The 19,915-nt window shown below is 41.7% G+C and overlaps 1 protein-coding gene across 5 annotated transcripts in view; it reads right to left on the bottom strand.

The window, feature by feature from the left end:
• Window positions 1-19,915, bottom strand: part of ZEB1 (zinc finger E-box binding homeobox 1) — a 170,017-nt gene that overhangs the window by 28,408 nt on the left and 121,694 nt on the right. For 2 of the 5 annotated variants that reach the window (XM_031444887.2, XM_064479487.1), the window contains exon 3: window positions 2,289-2,351. The exons of 2 other annotated variants lie outside the window; for them this stretch is intronic. In XM_031444887.2, coding sequence (XP_031300747.2) covers window positions 2,289-2,351 — 63 coding nt within the window. The remainder of the gene's footprint in view (window positions 1-2,288; window positions 2,352-19,915) is intronic. One more of the 5 variants, XM_064479486.1, reaches the window with a different exon arrangement.

The raw sequence follows: 19,915 nt of genomic DNA, 5'->3' as shown, positions 1-19,915 counted from the left end.
CTAAACTTCTGTGTTTAAATATGAGGGAGGTGAGCAAATACACAGAAGCATATAGTGAAAACCTGGTTTTCTTTCAGATGTGCCACTCAGAGATAACTGTCCAAGCACAGAATCACACGACTATAGTAATTTATCCAAGTGTAGAATTAGAGGGTTTTTATCACAAATTAGAGGAAGCAAGCTCAGAGAGACAAACGTTTAATATAAAGACTAGGATTTTTATCTAGCTGTCAGTGTCTCACTTCCATCAGAGTAAAGTGGCCTGAGCCTTCTCCCTGCCTTTCTCCCCCGGTTTTGAAACTCTGTACAAGGATTAGCCATATGAACAAGGGGTCCTCAGAGGAACAAAGGACATCTGGGGACAATCTTCCACTCTCTGAATACTAAGCCATGACAACAGTGCTCCTCAGGTCACAAGCTGGGGGAGGAAGTCAGCTACAGAAAGGCCCTGGCAAAGTCCTGAGCTGGTGATGGTGGCCTCTGTCCCACAGTTCTGTTACCAACAGCACATTACTCCTGAGACGTCAAGGAAGTGACAATAGCAAAGGCTAAGCATAATTTAACAGTGTAGCTGCTTGGAAGGCGCAGACGTCTGATTCTGTCCTCCTCTGCTGGAACCTGTGCTGATCAGGGCTTTATTCAACGTCTGCTCGGCCCTCTCTCCCCACGTTCCAGGGAGACGGCGCAGAGGGACCACCTTCCTGTGGGTGGGGACCCTCGAGTCAGGGGCGACTCTGGCTGATACCAAGTTACTCTCCCTTCCAGCTGTGACCCTGCCGGGGCGGAGGGGGTGGAAATTATGTCTTACTTAGCGCTCAAAACTGAAAGAATTCATTCATTTTCGTGGTGAAGAGCAAACTGCGGGTAAAAACACTGTAAACGTGGAACTGGGAATGGCTTTTTTGATGGCATGTTGCCTAAAAGGGCAAAACAATCTTCTGTAACTCTGGTAATGTGTCATCAAATTTTAACATTAAATTCGAGAGTAATAAAACAGCATTCCTTGGTGTTCATTCATACTGTTTTACTAATAACAAATATCCAGTTTAAATATTTTATAGACTGTGTCAGTTAGCCAGACAAATATTTGCTGACAAGCATACCTGAACACATTATTCACGCAAGCTCAACACAACCAGGTTGAAGGCAGAACACAGAATCTTAGGCTGCAGGCCCCGTACATGATCACATATTCCGTTATTATTCAGTTCATCGGGACTGTACCTCCAGTTACCCTTTGTTTTGTAGAACTGACTGACAAGCACGGGAGCACTGATGCCTGTATTACAGGTGAAAATCTACTTTTGACACATTACTATGAAACGTACTCATCTCACAACAACAAAATATAATTTATAAGGTTCTGTGGAATATTCCTAAAATGTACTGTGAAGAAAATGTTAAACTAAAGAAGAGAAGAAAAACAGAAAATTTAACTAAAACTATATGACAGAAATATCTAATCTATGACTGAATATACAAAATATGATACTTTTAAGTACAGTATTTTGAGGAAATGTTTTACTAATTTGGCATTTACTTTTGAAGTTTACATTTATGAGCTCTGGCTGACTCACGAGACACAAGAGGAAGTGTCTGGCACCATCACAGGCAAGACACGGGTTTAGGTTTTGCACTTCACGCTTTTGCTTCTTAAATCTGATCTGAATCCACTTAGAGGAAAAGCCTTAAGTCTCAGGGAGTATGTACTTTTAGTCACCTAGAAGCAGATTTCCTTGTTTACTATAATTCAACTTCATTTTGGCCTTTTTCAATCGCAGAATTACAAGAAAACGTTTTTATTCTCTTGTTCGCTGCGACTCGTTTGTGCAGCCCACCCCCATTCAGGACCGTCTCCTGGTTTACAGATAACCCAGGGCATTTGCTTACTCTTCTCTCTTCTGCTTTCTGTCTTGTGGGCAATTCGATGTAGATCCTGGTAACTAATAACGAAACTCAAAATATTTAGATCTGTATTTCTATATCTATGGTAAAAAAATTTTGATGGAAGTTTAAATGATCATTTAAACACTTATTTTGGGGATTATCTGTAGATTATACTTGTCATCCTGATGGATGGAAAATCTACCGTATTACATGCATCTGTAATCTCACACTGTATTTAAAGAGTATAAACATCTAAGTTTTCGTATAGTGTACCGTATGCCTAGATACTTAAACATTTAAGGAGGGCAAGATAGAAGAGGAGGGAATAGACTGAATTCAGGACTCGCAAATGCGAACACCAGCGACACAAGGCCCTTGTGCAAAGACACGAGAGAGAGTACCTGTGTGTCCCACTTCATCTGCCCGAGCTTCAGGCCCCAGGGTTTCTTGTCCTTCCTTTCCTGCTGGAATCAAAGAACGCAGGCTTAAAACAGATCCACCTGTCACCAACATTTTAACTTCTAGAAATCTGGAAACTTTCAGATTATATTTGCTTTGGATTTTTTCCCCCTTTTATAAGTACAGTAATGTGTCCTAGTAAGGTAAAGCTTTTTAGAGAAATTAAGCAGGCAATTTTACAAAACTCATAAAGATATTTTAGAGAAGCAAAACAAGTGAATGTTTACATCTAATTCTGGGATTATACGTATGTTAGAATGGTAAGCACACAAGGACTCTCCCATTTTTCTAGGAGAGCCCTACCTATGGACAGTAGGATTCCTTTTTACATTTCTCCCCCAAAGCACAGATTTCTGTGTGCTAGGCACTGTGCCGGATGCTTCATAAACTTACTTCCTTTAACCTGCATGACTACCTGTTTTATAAATCTTTTTTTTTTAACCACCAAAACATGAGGCTCAAAGAGGTTAGGCAACCTGCCCAAGGACACAGAGCTACTGGGTGGTGGGAGTGGCACCTGAATGCAGGTCCAAACAGCTCTAAAACCCACCGTCCCCTGCACCCCGGCGTGGAGAGCCAGACAGAGCCCCAGACACAGAGTGCACGCTGGACCCCAAGCCCAGTCGCCCGGAGCACCCACCTTTCTCTTTCACTCTTTTCTTACTCTAACCACTGATCAGCAGTAGTAAGTGGTCACAGTAAGTGACAATAATGAACATTTCTGGGTGTCCATTATCCATCTCTGCTGCCTACCTGTCTGTAGTGAGCTGACTGTGGTGTGTATACACAAGAGGTCAGAGTCCACGTGCACAGTATTTAGGCAAGCAGGAAGTACGCTTTATATATTTAGGTACATTTTATTTATTATAATAGCTTATTAAGAAACTATCTACATATGAAAGATAAGAAGTTAAAAACCGCTTGCAGAGTCTATACCATAACTATGATCAGAACACTTACAGTCATACTAAAACACTGGGTCATTATCTGCACCCCAATCAAATCCTATTGAATATGTCAGTCAAAAATCTTGACTTAGATTTGCCCTAAATTTGATAATTGAATTGAGAAACAGAGCACTAATCAAGTAAAATCTGTGCTCACATTAAAGCACATATTTCTTTAAGTGCCTGTGATTACTGGGTAGATTTATTCGGTGGATAGTCTTTACTCATTAACTTTTATATTACTCCTTAAAGACAATCACTATGTGAAAAATAGTTAAAATAGGCACAAACCTCTTTAGATCAGCATGAGAACACTGTCTAAGGGAGATAATGAAGTGACTGACTTCTGCTGAAGATTCCTCATGTTACATTTGCCATCGGCAAGAGGACAGGTCAGCAGCCCCTGGTCAAGCGTTAACCGTACTTCAGGATAAACGCCAGCCCTGGCTAAGTGTCTGCAAGTCTCTAACATCCTTTTTTTTCCTCTTCCTCCAGCGCATTTACTTACACTAAAATAATACACAGCGCACCACGTGGGTAACTGCATGACGGTCATACAGTTATTATTACTGCATATCCATGTTCTCTAGTTTTCCTCAAATGAAAATCCAAAGAGCCGGAGTTCTGACTTGCCAATGTGGAGACAGCACTCATATTAAAGTTTAAAATGGTATTTTGGATCTTACTAATTTTACTGCTTACAGGTATTATTATAGCTAATTTAAACACTATATGCGATGCAATTATGTATTCACTTCTTCATCCCTTCATTTCTGCTTGGAATGAGACCTGGGCTCCACAGGTGAGCGTTTACCGTGCTTTAGAATCAGGTCCCACACTTATCTCACTCAACTGAGAGGCGGGAAGTCTCCATCTGCCCCCTCGTGCTAGGGGCTGGGATTCTGGCCCTACAGCTACAGCCTCACTAATGCCCCAGACGAGCGAGCAAGGGCCCTGGGGCTGGGCTGGGAGGCGAGCGGGGTGCTGCCGGGACAGGCGGCTCCCTGGTCACCCAGCACCCTGTGTGGCAGTGTCCCGGACGGGGCTGCTCCACGTGTCTGCCCAGCAGCACTCCCCTGCGGCTGTTCCGACCTCACTTCTAGCTATTTATGAGACACAGGAGGAGTAAGGGAGCTGAGTCTCCGAGTCCAGAAGATTCTCTCTCTCATCAGCCTTCAGGGCCGACTACAGGAAGACTAGGGTGCCCCAAAGCTCTGCTCTCAGTCTAAATCCCAAAGCAAATACACACACGAGAAAAACTCCTGAGCAACAAGACTTCAGCTTTCCAAATAATGGCAAAATATAGCTAAAAACTAAGTCATAAAATACTAATTAGTAATAAAAAGGAACAAACTACTGATATGTGCGACAACTTTGATGAATGTCCAAGAAATTATGAGTAAAAAAAGCCAATACAAAAGGTTACACATTGTATGATTCCACTTATGTAACATTAATGAAATGACAAAATTATAAAAATGGAGAGCAGATTAGGGGCTGCCAGGGGTCAAGGGTGGGGCGGCTGTTCACAGGCAGGCGGGGAGCCCTGTGCTTGACGGATGCTCTGCGTCTCGCCTGCAGCAACACTGACGCCCCAGCTGTGAGGTTGCACCACAGGTTTCCAGGCTGTCACCACCAGGGGAAGCTGGGTAAAAGGTAGGCAGGTTCTCTGAACTGTCTGCAAATCTAAAAACTACTTATGAATAGCTTGTGAATCTATAATTATCTCAAAATTAAACATTTAATTAAAAAATAAGTCAAAGGCAAATGTCACACATTTAGATCAAAAGAGAAAGCACTTGTTCATTTTGCCATAAGATGAAATTCCTATTAAGTAAAAACAAGGGTTACAAATGCAACTAATTAAACAAGTCCAGAAGCTTACTATGAATGGCAAAACAGAATACTTCAAAGCACAAGACTGATTATTTAACAAGTTCTAAATTCTAAACCTTGCATTTCTGAAGTCCATACTAACGTGTTTCTAAGCATTTTGCATGTTCCTGTGGGCCTATTTGCAGCCATCACTGACAAGGCACAGTAAGTGGCTCACTGACTCAGATTTTCCCTTCCTGCTTCTGTCTCTTCCGCTCTGACGCACGTCCACACACCATGCACGTTTACGCCTGTTACCCATTCGTCTGAGTAACTTCTACTGACCCGGTTCTTCAGTGGTCAGCTCACATCTCCCTCATTTTGAAAGTCTCCCCAACCCTGCTCTCTGCCCTCCTCGCCCGACTGTCCCCGCTGCAGGAATGCTCTTCATAAAGCAATTGCCGACAGAGCCCTGAATTCAAACAAAGTGGTCAAACTTTTATTAGGGCTACAAGGCCTGTTTCACTGTGAACCTTTTCAGGATGTTTCCAGACAGCTTAATTTTTCCTTCCTGTATCTTTCAGTTACTACTCATGTATTTAACATATTTTTGGTATAACTGTCCATCAAAGTCATGGTAAATATAATTCACAACCTCCATGAATACCTGTTAACTTAGACAAAGGTTAAAACAACAAACACCTGAGGTCAACTTGGGTTAAGACGCAGACAAACCAGCCTGTGTCCTACCGGCCGCAGCTCAGCAGCCTGGGAGCAGCACAGAGGAGCCGTGTGAAGTCCCTGGAAGGCAAACCACAGCAGGCGGGCAGGGGAAGGGGACAGGACCATGTAGCTGGACGTGACTCCCCCCGGGTGCTGGCCTGGATTCAAGGAGCCTGAAATGCAAGAGGACACCGGGGTGGAAGAGAACACATCAGAAAGAGCCCTCGACTTTAGGAGCAAGGGGCCAGAAAGGGCTCGAAGACGGGAGAAACACACATTTTTTTTCCCTCTTTTGTCTTGTGTCCCAGCCCCTAGGTCATCCCCAGCTGATGTTTGAGGCCATGGTGACAGCAGGGGCCTAAAGGCTCACAAAACTCCAAGGGAGGGGCAGTCTTCTCCCGCCGGAGGAGAGAGGTGGGAAGAGGGTACAGACTTCCCAAGGGCCTTCTCCCCGGCTTCCCGCGGTGCTCCTCCTTGTCGTCAGAGTTGCAGGAAGTACGGGAAGGAAGCCCTGGGACTGGGGAGAGAGGACTGGAGAGGGGCATCTCAAGGAGCTGGAGGCAAGGACGAGGGCCTGGGGAGGGAGGTGTGCAGGGAAGCAACCCCGCAGAGCTGGCTGTCAGCTCCTGGGCTCACCCTGGCTTCTCAGGTGTGGATCTGACCACTGCTCACGTCCCAGACCGGACACTGTGGGGCACAGGGCTGGACAGCCCTGAAAAGGCTTTGAAACCTAAGCTGACATTGGAAACTTAACCCACAGCAAGTTGGTTGGAACCTACAGCATGACACATTCTATAAATTGCCTGCTGAACCAAAAAGACCAAAATTCTCTACAGGATTTAAATAGACCAAGAGTCTCATAAGATAATACTCAAAATGTCTAGGCTACAATCCAAAATTACTTGGCATATGAAGAACCAGGAAAATCTCAACAGTGATGGGAAAAGATGATCAAAAGATGGCAACACAGAGAAGACACAGAAGGTGAAATCACAGGACAAAGACTGCAAGCCAGCCGCTGCAGAGTGCTCCAAGAAGGAAGGGCGAGCACTCTCGGAAAATGTGGAGAGATCGACGGTCTCAGCAAGCTCGCGTCAGCAAACAGAAGGTACAAGTAAGAACCAAAAGGAAACTTTAGAACTAATAGTAACAAATTTTTTTTTTTAAAAAACTCACTGAATGGCCTCAATAACAAAATGGAGGTGACAGAAGAAAGATCAGTGAACTTGATGACAGATCAAGGGAAAGTACCCAATCTGAACAACAGAGAGAAAAGTGACTGAAAAATAGAGTCTCGAGATGTGTGGGATAATTGTAAAATTTCTTTCATGTCACTGTAGTGCCTAAAAACTCCCCAAATTTTAACAAAAGATGCAACAGATTCAAGAGGTTAACTGAATCTCAAGCAGGGTAAAGCCCCCAACATCCAGACCCAGACCATCAAACTCTGAAAACTAAAATTTAAAAAACGCCTGAAAGGACCCAGAGAAAATGATACATAACTATAAAGAAACAATGATTTAAAAGACAAAAAATTTATCATTAGAAATCAAGGATTCCATGAAATAATGCCATCTGTGCAACATGAATGGACCTGGAGATTATCATACTAAGTGAAATAAGTCAGACAAAGAAATACTGTGTGACAGCATTTATATGTGGAACCTAAAATATGATACAAATGAACTTATTGACAAAACAGAAAGAAATTCACAGACATAGAAAACAAACTATGGTCACCAAAGGGGAAAGTGGAGGAGGGATAACTTAGGAGTTTGGGATTAGCAGATACAGACTACTATCCATAAAAGAGACAAACAACAAAGTCCTACTGTAGGGCGCAAGGACTACATTCAGTATCTTGCAATAACCCACAATGAAAAAGAATGTGTATATACATATATTGTTATATATATGTAACAATCACTATGTTATACATCAGAAACTAATACATTATAAATTAACTATACTTCAATTGAAGAATGTTAAAAAAAATCACAGAATCTCTTGGGTAGCTGTGAAGATTAAATCAACACAGCAGATGCCTAGTTCTGTGCCAGCACAGAGTAAGGGCCATGGAGCTGCGCACTGTTTTCCTTAAAGCAGTCCTGTAAGGGGAATATCTGTAACACACAAAAATCTGAAAAGTTTGAAATGGACCATTTCCTCAAAAACTAGAAACTACTACAAGTCATCCAAGATGAAATGGTTAACCTGAATATTCCTTTCACTGTTTTAAAAATTAAATCTGTAGTTTAACACTTTCCCCGAAACAAAACAAAATTCCTGGCCCAGATGGTTTCACTCACAAATTTTAACAGACATTTAATAAAAAGCAGTAAATTTAAATAATCTTTCCAAGAAAACAAGAGAAGGAATGCTTTCCAATGAATTTTATGAGGTCCGCATCACCCCGATACCAAAACCATGAAACAGTAACACACACGCACAAAAGAAAACTATAGGCCAATATCTCTCATTAACATTGGCACAAAAGTCTTCAACCAAAAATCACCAAGTCAAACTCAGCAATACATGAAAACACAATGACTAATGGGGGCTTTCCAGGGAATCCAAGGCTGGTTCAATATTTGAAAGTCCATTAATGCGTTCCACTGCGTCAACAGGCGAAAGAAGCAAAACCACATGATCATATCAACTGATGCAGAAAAAGGATTTGAAAAAATCTGACATCTATTCATGATGAAAACTCAGCAAATTATGAAGAGAAATGTATTCAGTTTGATAAAGAGCATCTATGACAAACCTGCAGTTAACATTACACTTGAAGGTAAAAGACGCAGTAATTCCCCTCCAAGGTGGGAAAGGAGAATGTCCACCGTCACCACTCCTCACATCTTTTACAAGTTAATAGAAAGAAATAAAAGGTATATAGATTAGAAAGGAAGAAATAAAACTGCCCCACTTTGAAGAGAAGATTGTCTACATAAAAATCGCAAGGAATCTACAAAGAATTTCTAGAACTACCAAATATGCAGGTTACAAGGTCAAATACAAGAATCAGTCATGTCACTTGGTACACAACAGCAATGAACAAATGGAAATTTAATTAAAAGCAAAACATTCACAATAGCATCTCCCTTCAAAAGTGAAAGACACACGTGTAAGTCTCTCAAACCATGTTAATGACCTGTATTTTGAAACTATGAAACACTGATGCAAGAACTCAGAGAAGACCTATGCAAGATAAAAAAAAAAAAAAAAAAACTGACATACAAAATCAGTTACATTTCTATACACTAAAAATGAACTACTTCAAAGAGAAATGAAGACAACAATCTCGTTTACAATAGCATCAAAAATAATAAAATACTGGGAATAAATTTAACCAAGGAGGTAAAAGATCTGTACACTGAAAACTGTGAAACAATGATGAAAGAAACTGAAGACGACACAAATAAATGGAAAGATGTGTTGTGTTCATCAACTGGTATAATTAGTATTATTAAAATGTCCATACTACCTAGAACTATCTGTTGATTCAATGCAATACCAATCAAAATTCCAATGGCATTTTTTTTTTACAGAAATAGAAAAAAAATCCCCCAAATTCTATGGGATCACAAGAGACTCCAAATAGGCAAAACAATCTTGAGGAATAAAAACAAGGCTGGAGGCATCACACTTCCTGATTGCAAACTATACTACAAAACTACAGCAATAAAAACAGTATGGTACTGGCATAGAAACAGACACAAAGACTAATGGAAAAGAATCAAGAGTGCAGGAATAAACCCATGTGTATACAGTCAACTAATATGTCACAAGGGAGCCAAGAATGCTCAACAGGCAAGAGATAGTCTCTTCAATAAATGGTGTTGGGAAAACTGGATAATCACATGCAAAAGAATGAAAGTAGACTCCTTTCTTATATCATTCTCAAAAATTAACTTGAAAGGGATTAAAAACTGGAATGTGAGACATAAATCCATAAAACTTTTGAAGAAAAGCTAGGAAAAAAACTCCTTGACTTTGGTCTTGGGAATGATTTTCTAAGATCACTGTGCTGACACTGAAGCACAAGCATCAACGTATAAAAAGAACAGCAGGAAGGAATACGTCAAGCTGGAAAGCTCCGCAAAGCAAAACAAATGATCAACAAAAGGAAAAGGCAGCCTGTGGGATGGGAGAAAACATATCTGAGAAGGGGTTAATATTCAAAATATACAAGCAACTTACACAACTTGATAGCAGAAGATACAAATAATCTGATTTAAAACTGGGCAAAGGACCTGAATAGACATTTTTTTCAAATAAGAGATACAAATGGCCAGCAGGTCTACGAAAAGGTGTTCAATATCACTTATCTTCAGGGAAATGCAAATCAAAACCACAACGAGACACCAGCTCACACCTGTTGGGCTGTCATCAAAAAGACAAGCGATAACAAGTGGGTGAAGATGTGGAGAAAAGGGAGCCCTCGTGCACTGCTGGGAACGTAAAGTGGCGCCGCCACTATGGCAAACATTACGGAGGCCCCTTAAAAAAATAAAACTAAAACTAGAACTACTCTATGATTCAGGAATCCTACTTCTGCGTATTTATCTGAAGGAAAAGAAGTTACCATCTCAAGAAATACTTGCACTCCCATGTTCACTGAAGCATTATTTACAATAGCCAAGACGTGCAAAGTAGACGTCAATGGATGAATAACGAAAATGTGGTATGCATACACGCACACACACACACAATGAAATGCTGTTCAACTACAAAAAAGAAGCACACCTTGCCATCTGCACCAACATGGATGAAACCTGAGGGCATTGCGCTAACTGAAATAAGTCAGACAGAGAAGGACAAATACTCCATGATCTCACTTACGTGCAGAATCTTGCAGAACTTAACTGACAGAAACAGAATGTAGACTGGTGGTTGCCAGGGGCTGGGGAAATGGGTGAAGGTGGTCAAAGGGTACAAGCTCCCAGGTATAAGATGCCTAAGTTCTGGGAACGTAATGTACGGCGTGATGAATGTAGTTAACAATACTGTGTTAGAGATGGAAAGTCCTGAGGGAGGAGATCTTAAATGTTCTCACCACAGCCACTAAGGGTAACCATGTGAGATAATTAACAGATGTGTTAAATTAACCTTATTACGGTAATTATTTCATAATATAAACGTGTATCAAATCATACTGTACATCTTAAACAGTGTTATACAGCAACTAGATCTCAAGAAAGCTGGACAAAAGTAAAGATGAGGATGCCTCAACAGAATAAAGGCGTTAGTTCCCCCAAACTGATCTGTAGATTTAACACAATTTAAACATGCAAGCAGGATTTTTTTATATAGATAAGATTATTCTAAAATTCACATGGAAAAGCAAAGAACTGTAATAGTCAAAACAATTTTTAAAAAGAAAATTAAAGCTGGAGCAATAGCAGTGCCTAATTTTAAGACCCAGGATAAAGTTACAGGACTCAAGATGATGTGGCATCCAGAGGTCAGTTGGCAGAAGGTTGGACACAGATCAGCAGAACAGAGTCCAGAAACAGACCCCACCGCGTGGACGCTGAATTCTGACAAACGTGCAAATGTGATTCAGTAGAGAAAGGATGGACTTTTCAAAAAACAGTATCGGAAAAAATGGACATCCATATCCAAATAAACGAACCTCCCCCAACCTTGTATCTTATAAAAAATTAACTGAAATGCATCACAGATCTGATGAAAAAGTGAAGGACACAAAGGAGAAAATTCCTTCGATCTGGGGTTAAGCAACGAGTTCTTGGACAGGACACCAAAAACATGACCCATGAAAGGAAAAGCCTGAGTGAAATCGGAACCTCTCACTGGGTGAGAGGCTGAATGAACCGACGAGCTACAGGTTGGGAGAAAAAACTTACTACAACTACAGGAACACTCAAAACTCACTGCGACAGAAGACTGTTTATAAAATGCACAGAAGGCGAGAGCAGACACTTCCCTGGAGAGGGTATCCAGGTGGCAATGAGCACATGAAAAGGTGTTCAGCTCCACCAGCCATAGGAAATGCACACGAAAATGACGCCTCCTACAATCACACACCGAATGAACGGCTCAGGTAAAAAGTAACTGATAAAATCAAACCGTGGTGAGGGTGTGGAGAAACCGGCCCTTTTGAGCTTGACTGGTGGGATGCTACAGCCACTCTGGAAGACAGCGTGGCATTTTCTTAAAACATTAAACACACACTTGGCGTATTACTCAACAATACCACTCTAGTTACCCGAGAGAACTGGACACTGTTCACAAACACAAAGGTACTCTAATGTTTACAGCAGCTTTGCTGATAATCTCCACAAACGGGAAACAACCCAGAGTCCTCCACAGGCGAACGAACGGCGTGTCCACACAACGGACGACTACGCATCGTAAAGAGCGAGGTACTGGTACCTGCGACAGCGTGAGTCAATCCACGTGACTCTCAAACAAACCAAACCACAGTGACAGAGAAGAGGTCATGGTTGCCAGCGTTGGTGGCAGGAGAGAGGTGTTCCTAAAAGGGGTACTGGGAGGAGTCCTGGGTGATGGAACTGTCCCGTGAGGGCCTGGGTCCTACAGCCAAAAGCAACTGATTCTGCCAACTCCCAAATGAGCAAGGAAACAGATCAGCACCTAGAATCTCCAGAAAGAAATCCAGCTGTGTCAACGCTTAGATTTCAGCCCAGTGAGATCTGAGATGGACGTATGACCTCGTGCTGTAAAATCATAAATTTGTGTTGTTTAAGCCACTGAATGTTCTGGTAAATTGTTATGGCAGCAACAGAACTTTAAATAATTGTGGAGCAAGGAGAAGAATGAGGGTAACAGCTCTCTGCTGGCTAGCCAAGAAGGCGGCTGCTGTGCAGAGGTCAATGTCAGACACTATGAATCCGAAAACCATGAACCATCTAGTAATCACTAGATCTCAGCCTTGCTGTAGGCCATGGGGGATCCCAAAGGAGCACATGACGTGGTAACTGCTCTTAAGAAGTTTATCAGGAACATGTAACTTGTCTATGATAACAGGAATTTGAGCCTTTTAACTTAAAAAAAAAGACATGAAATATAAACAGAAACTTAAAACAGAAATATAAACAGATATATAAAGGAAATAAAAAACATAAAAAATAGAAATTTAAAATAAAATTAAAATTTAGAGGTCATAAGGCAATTAGAAAGGGGAGTATGCACCTGAGAAGGTTCAGTGCTAACAGGAGCACCACGAAAGGGACCTGGATGGACGGAGGCTGGTGCTCTGAAGGGACTTCCTCCTACTGCTCTGAGTCTGTGCATCATGTGACGGTGTTATAGTCCACGCGTGCATAAATATGTGTATACATTTCTTCTTTTCGAAGTCGAGTAATAAGTTTATTGCTCAGAGTATACTGTGTTTACAGTATTTAAACTTCATTTGGGGTTTTAAATGGTTCAAAGTGGGTTTTTTAAATTTTATTTTGTATTGGAGTTGATTTACAATGTTAGTTTCAGGTGTACAGCAATGTGACTCAGTTATACATACAGAAACACACACATTTTCAGATACTTTTCTACTATTGCTTATAACAAGAAGTTGAATATAGTTCCCTGTGCTTCACAGTAGCTCCTTCTTAGTTATCTATTTTATATATAGTCGTGAGTGTCTGTTATCAATGTGTATATATATGTATATTTCTGTTGGATCTGTAAGTTTAAGAAAATAGCACGCTTTTCAGTCAAACAGATTTGGGTTTAAATCTTGGCTTTCCATATTTAATATGTCATCTTAACAAGATACTTAACCTTTCTGAGGCTCAGTTTCCTTATTTGTAAAATGCAGCTGACACCAATCTCACAAATAACATTTGGAGAACCGTCAGCACCCGGCCTGTGCAGGTGCGCTCACGCAGCGTTATTTCTCTTTTCTGACATGTGAAAGTTAGAACTGCAACTGAACGTTTATTTGTTGTGTCAGCCTACCAGTCCTCCAGTTTTTCAGAAAAGAGGGGTATCTCTCAAAACCCAAACTAGACCTGAATAGAGAAGCGTGGATGAAAGGCAGAATAAGCCTGAATCGTCCTTGCCCCCAAGTTCCAGGCATGGAAACCTGCTCTGAATGAGGCCCCTGCAGGGCAGAGCAGAGCACGGGGGCCATCAAGACCCTGCCTGCATCCTCTGGGGACGGCAACCGCTCTGGCGGCCAGGAGGAGGCAGGGGCAAAGGCCAGGGACCGAGCAGAGACCTGACAGCATGTGCACTTTGTAAGCTGGATTATTATTATCTTTCAATATTCCTCCTCTTGTTCTAGTATTGTTTATTAAGAAAAATATTTCTGAAAACTCCGACTTTTTTCTCAGATATACTAATGAAACCCCAAGAAAAAGGGGGTTTTGCTTTATTTTGATCAGGATTAAAAAACTTTTTAATTTAAAATAATTTTAGGCTTCTGGCAAAGTCGAAAAAACAGTAGAGTTCCTGCATACCTTTCAACCAGCTTCCCTTAATGAGAACGTCTTACACAATCACCACATATTATGAAAACCACAATATTAACGTTAATACCATACTATCAACTAACGTACAGATCTTAGTTCACTTTTGCCAGTTTTCCCACTAATGTCCTTTTTTTTTTTCTGGTTCAGAAATCAATTCTGGATCCCACAGTGCATTCAGTTGTCGTGTTTCCACAGGCTCCTCCCAGGTTGACAATCCAATCAGTCTTGACAAGCTGCTTTAGTCTTTGATTTTATGACCTTGACATTGACAGCTCTGAAGAGTACTAGTCACTTACTTGGCAGGATGCCCTCCACTTGATTTCTCTGATGGTTTCTAATGGTTGGATTGAGGAAATACATTTTGAGCAAAAATCCCACTGAAGCGCTGTGCCTTTGTTGGCGTACCGCACCAGTGGACATGTCACATGTCTTCTTATCACTAGGGACATTAACCTTGATCATCCAGTTGAGATGGTGTGGCATCTTTCAAGTTTCTTCATACAGGTTTTTATGCCTTTCTTGATAATCATCTGGTGGGGAAATACTTTGAGATTATGCAAATATCCTTTTTTCTAATTTACTTGTACCCACTAATTTTAGCATCCGTTGATGGTTCTTGCCTGCAACAATGATTACCAAGGTGTTTGCTTAATGGTGACTTTCCATTTCCTTAATTACTTCTTAATTTATAACTGGAATTGTATTGTAAGGAGGAGCCTTCCCTTCTCCTCCATGTATTTAAGTATTTATATCAATATGGATGCATGGATATTTATTTTATTTTATAGATTATAATCCAATACTATCATTATTTACTTTGCTGCTAGAACTGTTCCAGATTCGGCCATGGGGAGCATCTTCAAGATAGCTCTTGCATCCTGATGTGCCTTCATAAATTTTGTTAGCACTTTCTTACTTATGTTCCAGGCTTATCTTTTCCTTCCCTCAGTTCTAGAATCAGTCATTTATGCCAGGATTCATTCTACCAGGGACCAGTGTCAGAAGCCCAGGTCTGGGCACTAGATTTACTCATTGCTGCTGCTTGTCTTTGCTTCCATGCCTTCTCAGCGGACAGAGCTAGGGAACACATGTACGTACACTAACACCTCTGTGTACCCATGTACATGTTTGTATCTATCTTTATAGATATTAGAAACCATGAGTTCATACTGACTCCTCCGATTCCAATCCAACACCATAGGGTTTAGTCGCGCCTTCTTTCTTTTCCTTGTTTGTAACTTCTTTCCGACAGTGAGAAATCTGGGTCTCCTTATCCTAATGCATTTCCTTATTTGTTCAGTTCCAGTCTACACTATGTGCATAAAATAGTTTCAAAATAACCCATATCTCTGTGAGAAACATCTTTAACGAGAGGGAAAGTGGGGACAGGGAGGCGGGTGTGGCACTTCTCTGGGTGCACCTTTTCTACAGTTTGCCTGTACAACCATGACAAGGTTCCCATACACACACGCACACAAAATAATTTAAACCACTCAGCAGACAGGGAAAAAACGAAACACAGACAGGAACAGAGGAACCGAACTGGACTGTAAATGAATTACATAACACATAAAGTGGGCAGGGAAGACAGGAAATAATCTAAGTAACTTTGGAAAACAGTATTTCGGACACATGTTGTGAGGCTGATGACAGAAGAGCCTCCGCTCCGTGCTTGGGCAGCGCGCTTGTCCGGCTGGGACTTCAAAGAGGGCAGAGCGTGCAGGGGGCCCAGCGGTGGGGAGGCCCAAAGCGCCCCTCAGTGCCGTCCCCGGGCTCATTTACAGCGCCTCCAACATCAGTGCTGCGCATTCAGTGCGGAGCTGGGTCCCCTGACAAGCAGAGCTAGAAAGTCCTCTGGGGTCACGTGGCCTGGTCTTTTCCATTTACAGATGCGGAAGTGGCCCTCCAGGGGCACGAAGCACAGCGAGGACCAGCAGCCGCGCGGAGAGCCTTCTCTGCCTTCCACACCGCCTTTGGTTGAAAACGGTTCCAAAGGGGCGGTGAAGCCGAATCTTGAGAGATGAGCACCACCTGGCTCAGTGCTGAGTCGCACAGTGACTGACGTGCTCCGAGCACGGATTACTTTAGCCTTTCATTGTAACCCATATTCAAGAAAGCCTTTTTGCTATGGACTGTAAGATTAGGATTTTCAATGTTTTGATTTTAAAGACGTTTTCATTGACTCGGCATTTGTGTAAACATGTAAATTTCTATACCGTTTACAGAACCTCAAGTCAGAAAAATGGTTAAGTCACTGTCACTGGGATTATTTTTTAAACCCAGTCATTTTAAAGCGTTAAGCCAACATATTAAATAATACTGTATACTATTAGACTAGTTTTGTATTCTTTTTTAAAGCTAAAAGTATGAGAAGCCTATAAAACAGGTGTCTCAAAAGTAGGAGTGTATTTATTTAAAAACGTTTAACTGACACCAGCAGGAGTTTCTGGCTCAACCACAAGAAGCTCCTGTATGGGAGGCATGATGAGCTGGAACTCTGCCAAGCTGCGCTCTCCTCCTGACAAAGAAAATGTGCAGTGGGTGGTATTTTAAGACAAAAGGACTTAATCTAGAAGTCCTTTATTTTTTGAAGGGAACGTGTCCTGCTGTATTTAATCTGTGGTAAGAACATTGCTGCTTCTGTATAATCCTTCTGAGAACTTGCTCCTAACTTGAGATTTCATTCACAGACAAGGACAGAGTTTTTAAAGGTACTTATTCCAGAATTGACATTTTGCTAACACATATGTTTTCCCGCGTCCCCAGGCCCCCGGTTTGCACTCTGCCGCAGACGCGTACCAGCGTCCCGTGCTGGTCTCTGGCACAGCGAAATGTCACCGACTGCCTTTCCTCTTTACTGTTTCCCCCTTTTCTTAAAAGCCTTTAAAGTAACTAATTGGCATAGATGATGTGGTTCCTGTAGCTTTCCCCCCTGGTTTTTGTTTTTGTTTTTTCACACTGGGCAGTAGTTTACCAACCGGATGCACAAAAATAATACGAACAAAAGAGGGGCAGTGGAGGCGGGTCTGAGGACAGAACAGCCCCTGAAGTGACTGTGACCGCGGCGGCGGTGGCGCCCCGCCAAGGAGGCTGCCTGGTGCCTGGGGGCAGGTTCCTCCTGCCGTAACTCAGGTTTTCTGTTTCTGCTCCAGGATCAGGTTGGCTTGGTCAACCATGTCCAATGTGACAAGTAATTTTTCAAATTCAGCCACAAGGACCATCTCGAGGAGCCATAAAACAATCCAAGGAGAGAAGGGCTCTGGATGTGAAGCCCCATTACCTAAACTTCCACTGGAATGCATGATTAAGGGCCGCTTAGTGGTAACCAACTGAATGAACCATTAAAAGTTACTAACCTTGACATTCACAAGTGTAATTTACTGAGGAGTCAAAATCAATACTCCAGCAAGAAACCCTGGTTACCCTGCTGCTCTGGGCAGCGTGGCAAATCTGCTGTGCACATTTTCAGACTAAATTTTAAACTCAAGCAATGGTAAAGGATACTTCTAAGTGTGGAATGCCAGAATGATCTTGATTTGTGGTTTTCAGTGACTGATACTGGTTTTTCACTTTGGTCAAAACTGTTTACCAGAGAAGCAGTTTTGTGTTTACTGGTTTGTTCTACTTGGTCAGGCAAGATTGTGTTGGACATGGTGTGACACACTTAAACCGTATTTATTTAGGTGAGGTAAAGCCTAGAATTAGCACTTCATGTAGGTTTAGAAATGTCATTTATTTAGAGAGGAATGTATCTTCAAATTGAGGGTTTTTCTTCAAAGCAGTTTTACGTAGCCTTCAGTGTCTCTGTAACACCCATTGTCTCAAAGAAGGCATGCTGAGCAGTAGTGGCTGAAATGATGACAGCTGTGCTAAGGGAGGAATTACTGTGTAATTCTAAACACCCTATGACTTGGGTACCAAATCTACCATAAGATTTGGTCAAATATAACCTGAAGTATAGCCTGCACACATTATCAATTAGAAAGTGCTGCCATTCACTACGTGTCATTAATGTCATCCACCCACACGAGTATCTTTGGCTTTATCATCCAACATAATTGAGAAGAGTCCAGGAGTCCATTCTGTCACGTGTACCCGTATTTCTATTCTTTCTACCGTGCTTTCTTCCTTCCTGATGTTCCAAGATTTCTTTTTATCATTTCCTCTCTGTTCCAAGAGCTGCTTTTAATCATTCATTTCAGTAGCTTTGCTAGGGACAAACTCTCTTAATGTTCCTTCATTTGAAAAGGTCCTTATTTCTTCTTCATCCTTGAAGGACCTCTTCTCCGGATAAAGAATTCCCGGATGACAACTCTACCTTTTGGCATTTGAAAAGGGTCCTGTTTCTGGCTGGCCTCCATGGTTTCCCACGAGAAATGTCTGTCATTAATTGTTTTCCCCTAACGGTAAAGGCACCTCCCCCTGTGTTCGGGGTTCTTTAGCTTTTTGGAGTTTGCCTATGATCTTCTCTTTCAAGAAGCAGAAGAGACTCAAAACCCAGGACAGATAAATCACTGTACAAAATCCTTAGTCTCCTGGCTCATACAGAATTATGTTCAGAAAATATGAAAGTCTTTGCAAATGAATCACTGACCTGGTTATGACCTTTGAGGAACAGGGGATATTAGGACAGATGGACAAATGTCATTCAATTTGCATATTCTACATTTCTTTTGTAAAGTACAGATCAGAGATATTTAACTTGCATCCCGAGAATGTTTTCCAGAATAGATTATAAAGGTACTGTGTGTGTCTGCACTTGAAAAAGAAAAAGAAACACTGGCACCAGCATTCAGGATGGGTTCAATGAACAAAAGTCACATTAACTGGCCTAATCTCATTTCCATCTTTACAGTATTATAAGGAGACACGATCTCATACAATATTGATTTTTGAAGACACAAATGGATTAAAAAATGATTGAATAAATCTAATCAAAAGTGGTGGTTTACAGAAAAATGACAATAGAAGAAAGCCAACATCATGTCACTAGGTCTGTCGCTGGCCACACTCATCACATTTCTGGATGACAGAGGGAAACAGATGTGACAAAGACCAGCATCAGACTCAAAACCAACAAGATGAGGAGTCATAAGTGCCTCATAATTAGACATCCTCTAAACCTAACTATGAAACGGAAGAAACTATGAAATCATCTCGGGCTCCTCTTTCTTTCACAGTCCTGATCTAAGCCATCAATAAATCCTATTGACCCTACTGTCAGAATATCACCAAAATCTGGTACCTTCTCACCACCTTTACTCCTACTACCTGGGTCCAAGCCGTCACCCTAGATGAATGCAATAACCTCCTCACTGGTCTTTCTGTCCCTACCCTTGACCCCTAGGGCTTATTCTCAATGCAGCAGCCACAGCGCTTCTTGTAAAATGGAAATCAAACTACACCACTTCTCTGCTCAAATTTTTCCAGTGTCTCCTCACTGCAGCAAGAGTAAAGTGTTTCCAACAGCTTCGAAGATCTCAGCGCCCTGCTGTTCTGTTACCTCTCTGGGTTCATTTCCATTCAGCTCACCCGCACTCCCTCTGCTCACGAGCCTCTTGGCTGTTCATCAGATGCCAGGTTACAAATCCCGGGGGAATGTCCTGGGGTTTTCACATGCCCCCAACT

This window comes from Camelus dromedarius, chromosome 26 (assembly GCF_036321535.1).
Source record: "Camelus dromedarius isolate mCamDro1 chromosome 26, mCamDro1.pat, whole genome shotgun sequence".
Taxonomy (NCBI): domain Eukaryota; kingdom Metazoa; phylum Chordata; class Mammalia; order Artiodactyla; family Camelidae; genus Camelus; species Camelus dromedarius.
The sequence above is the reverse complement of the archived record's forward strand: the minus strand, read 5'-3'. Positions and strand labels throughout refer to the sequence as shown.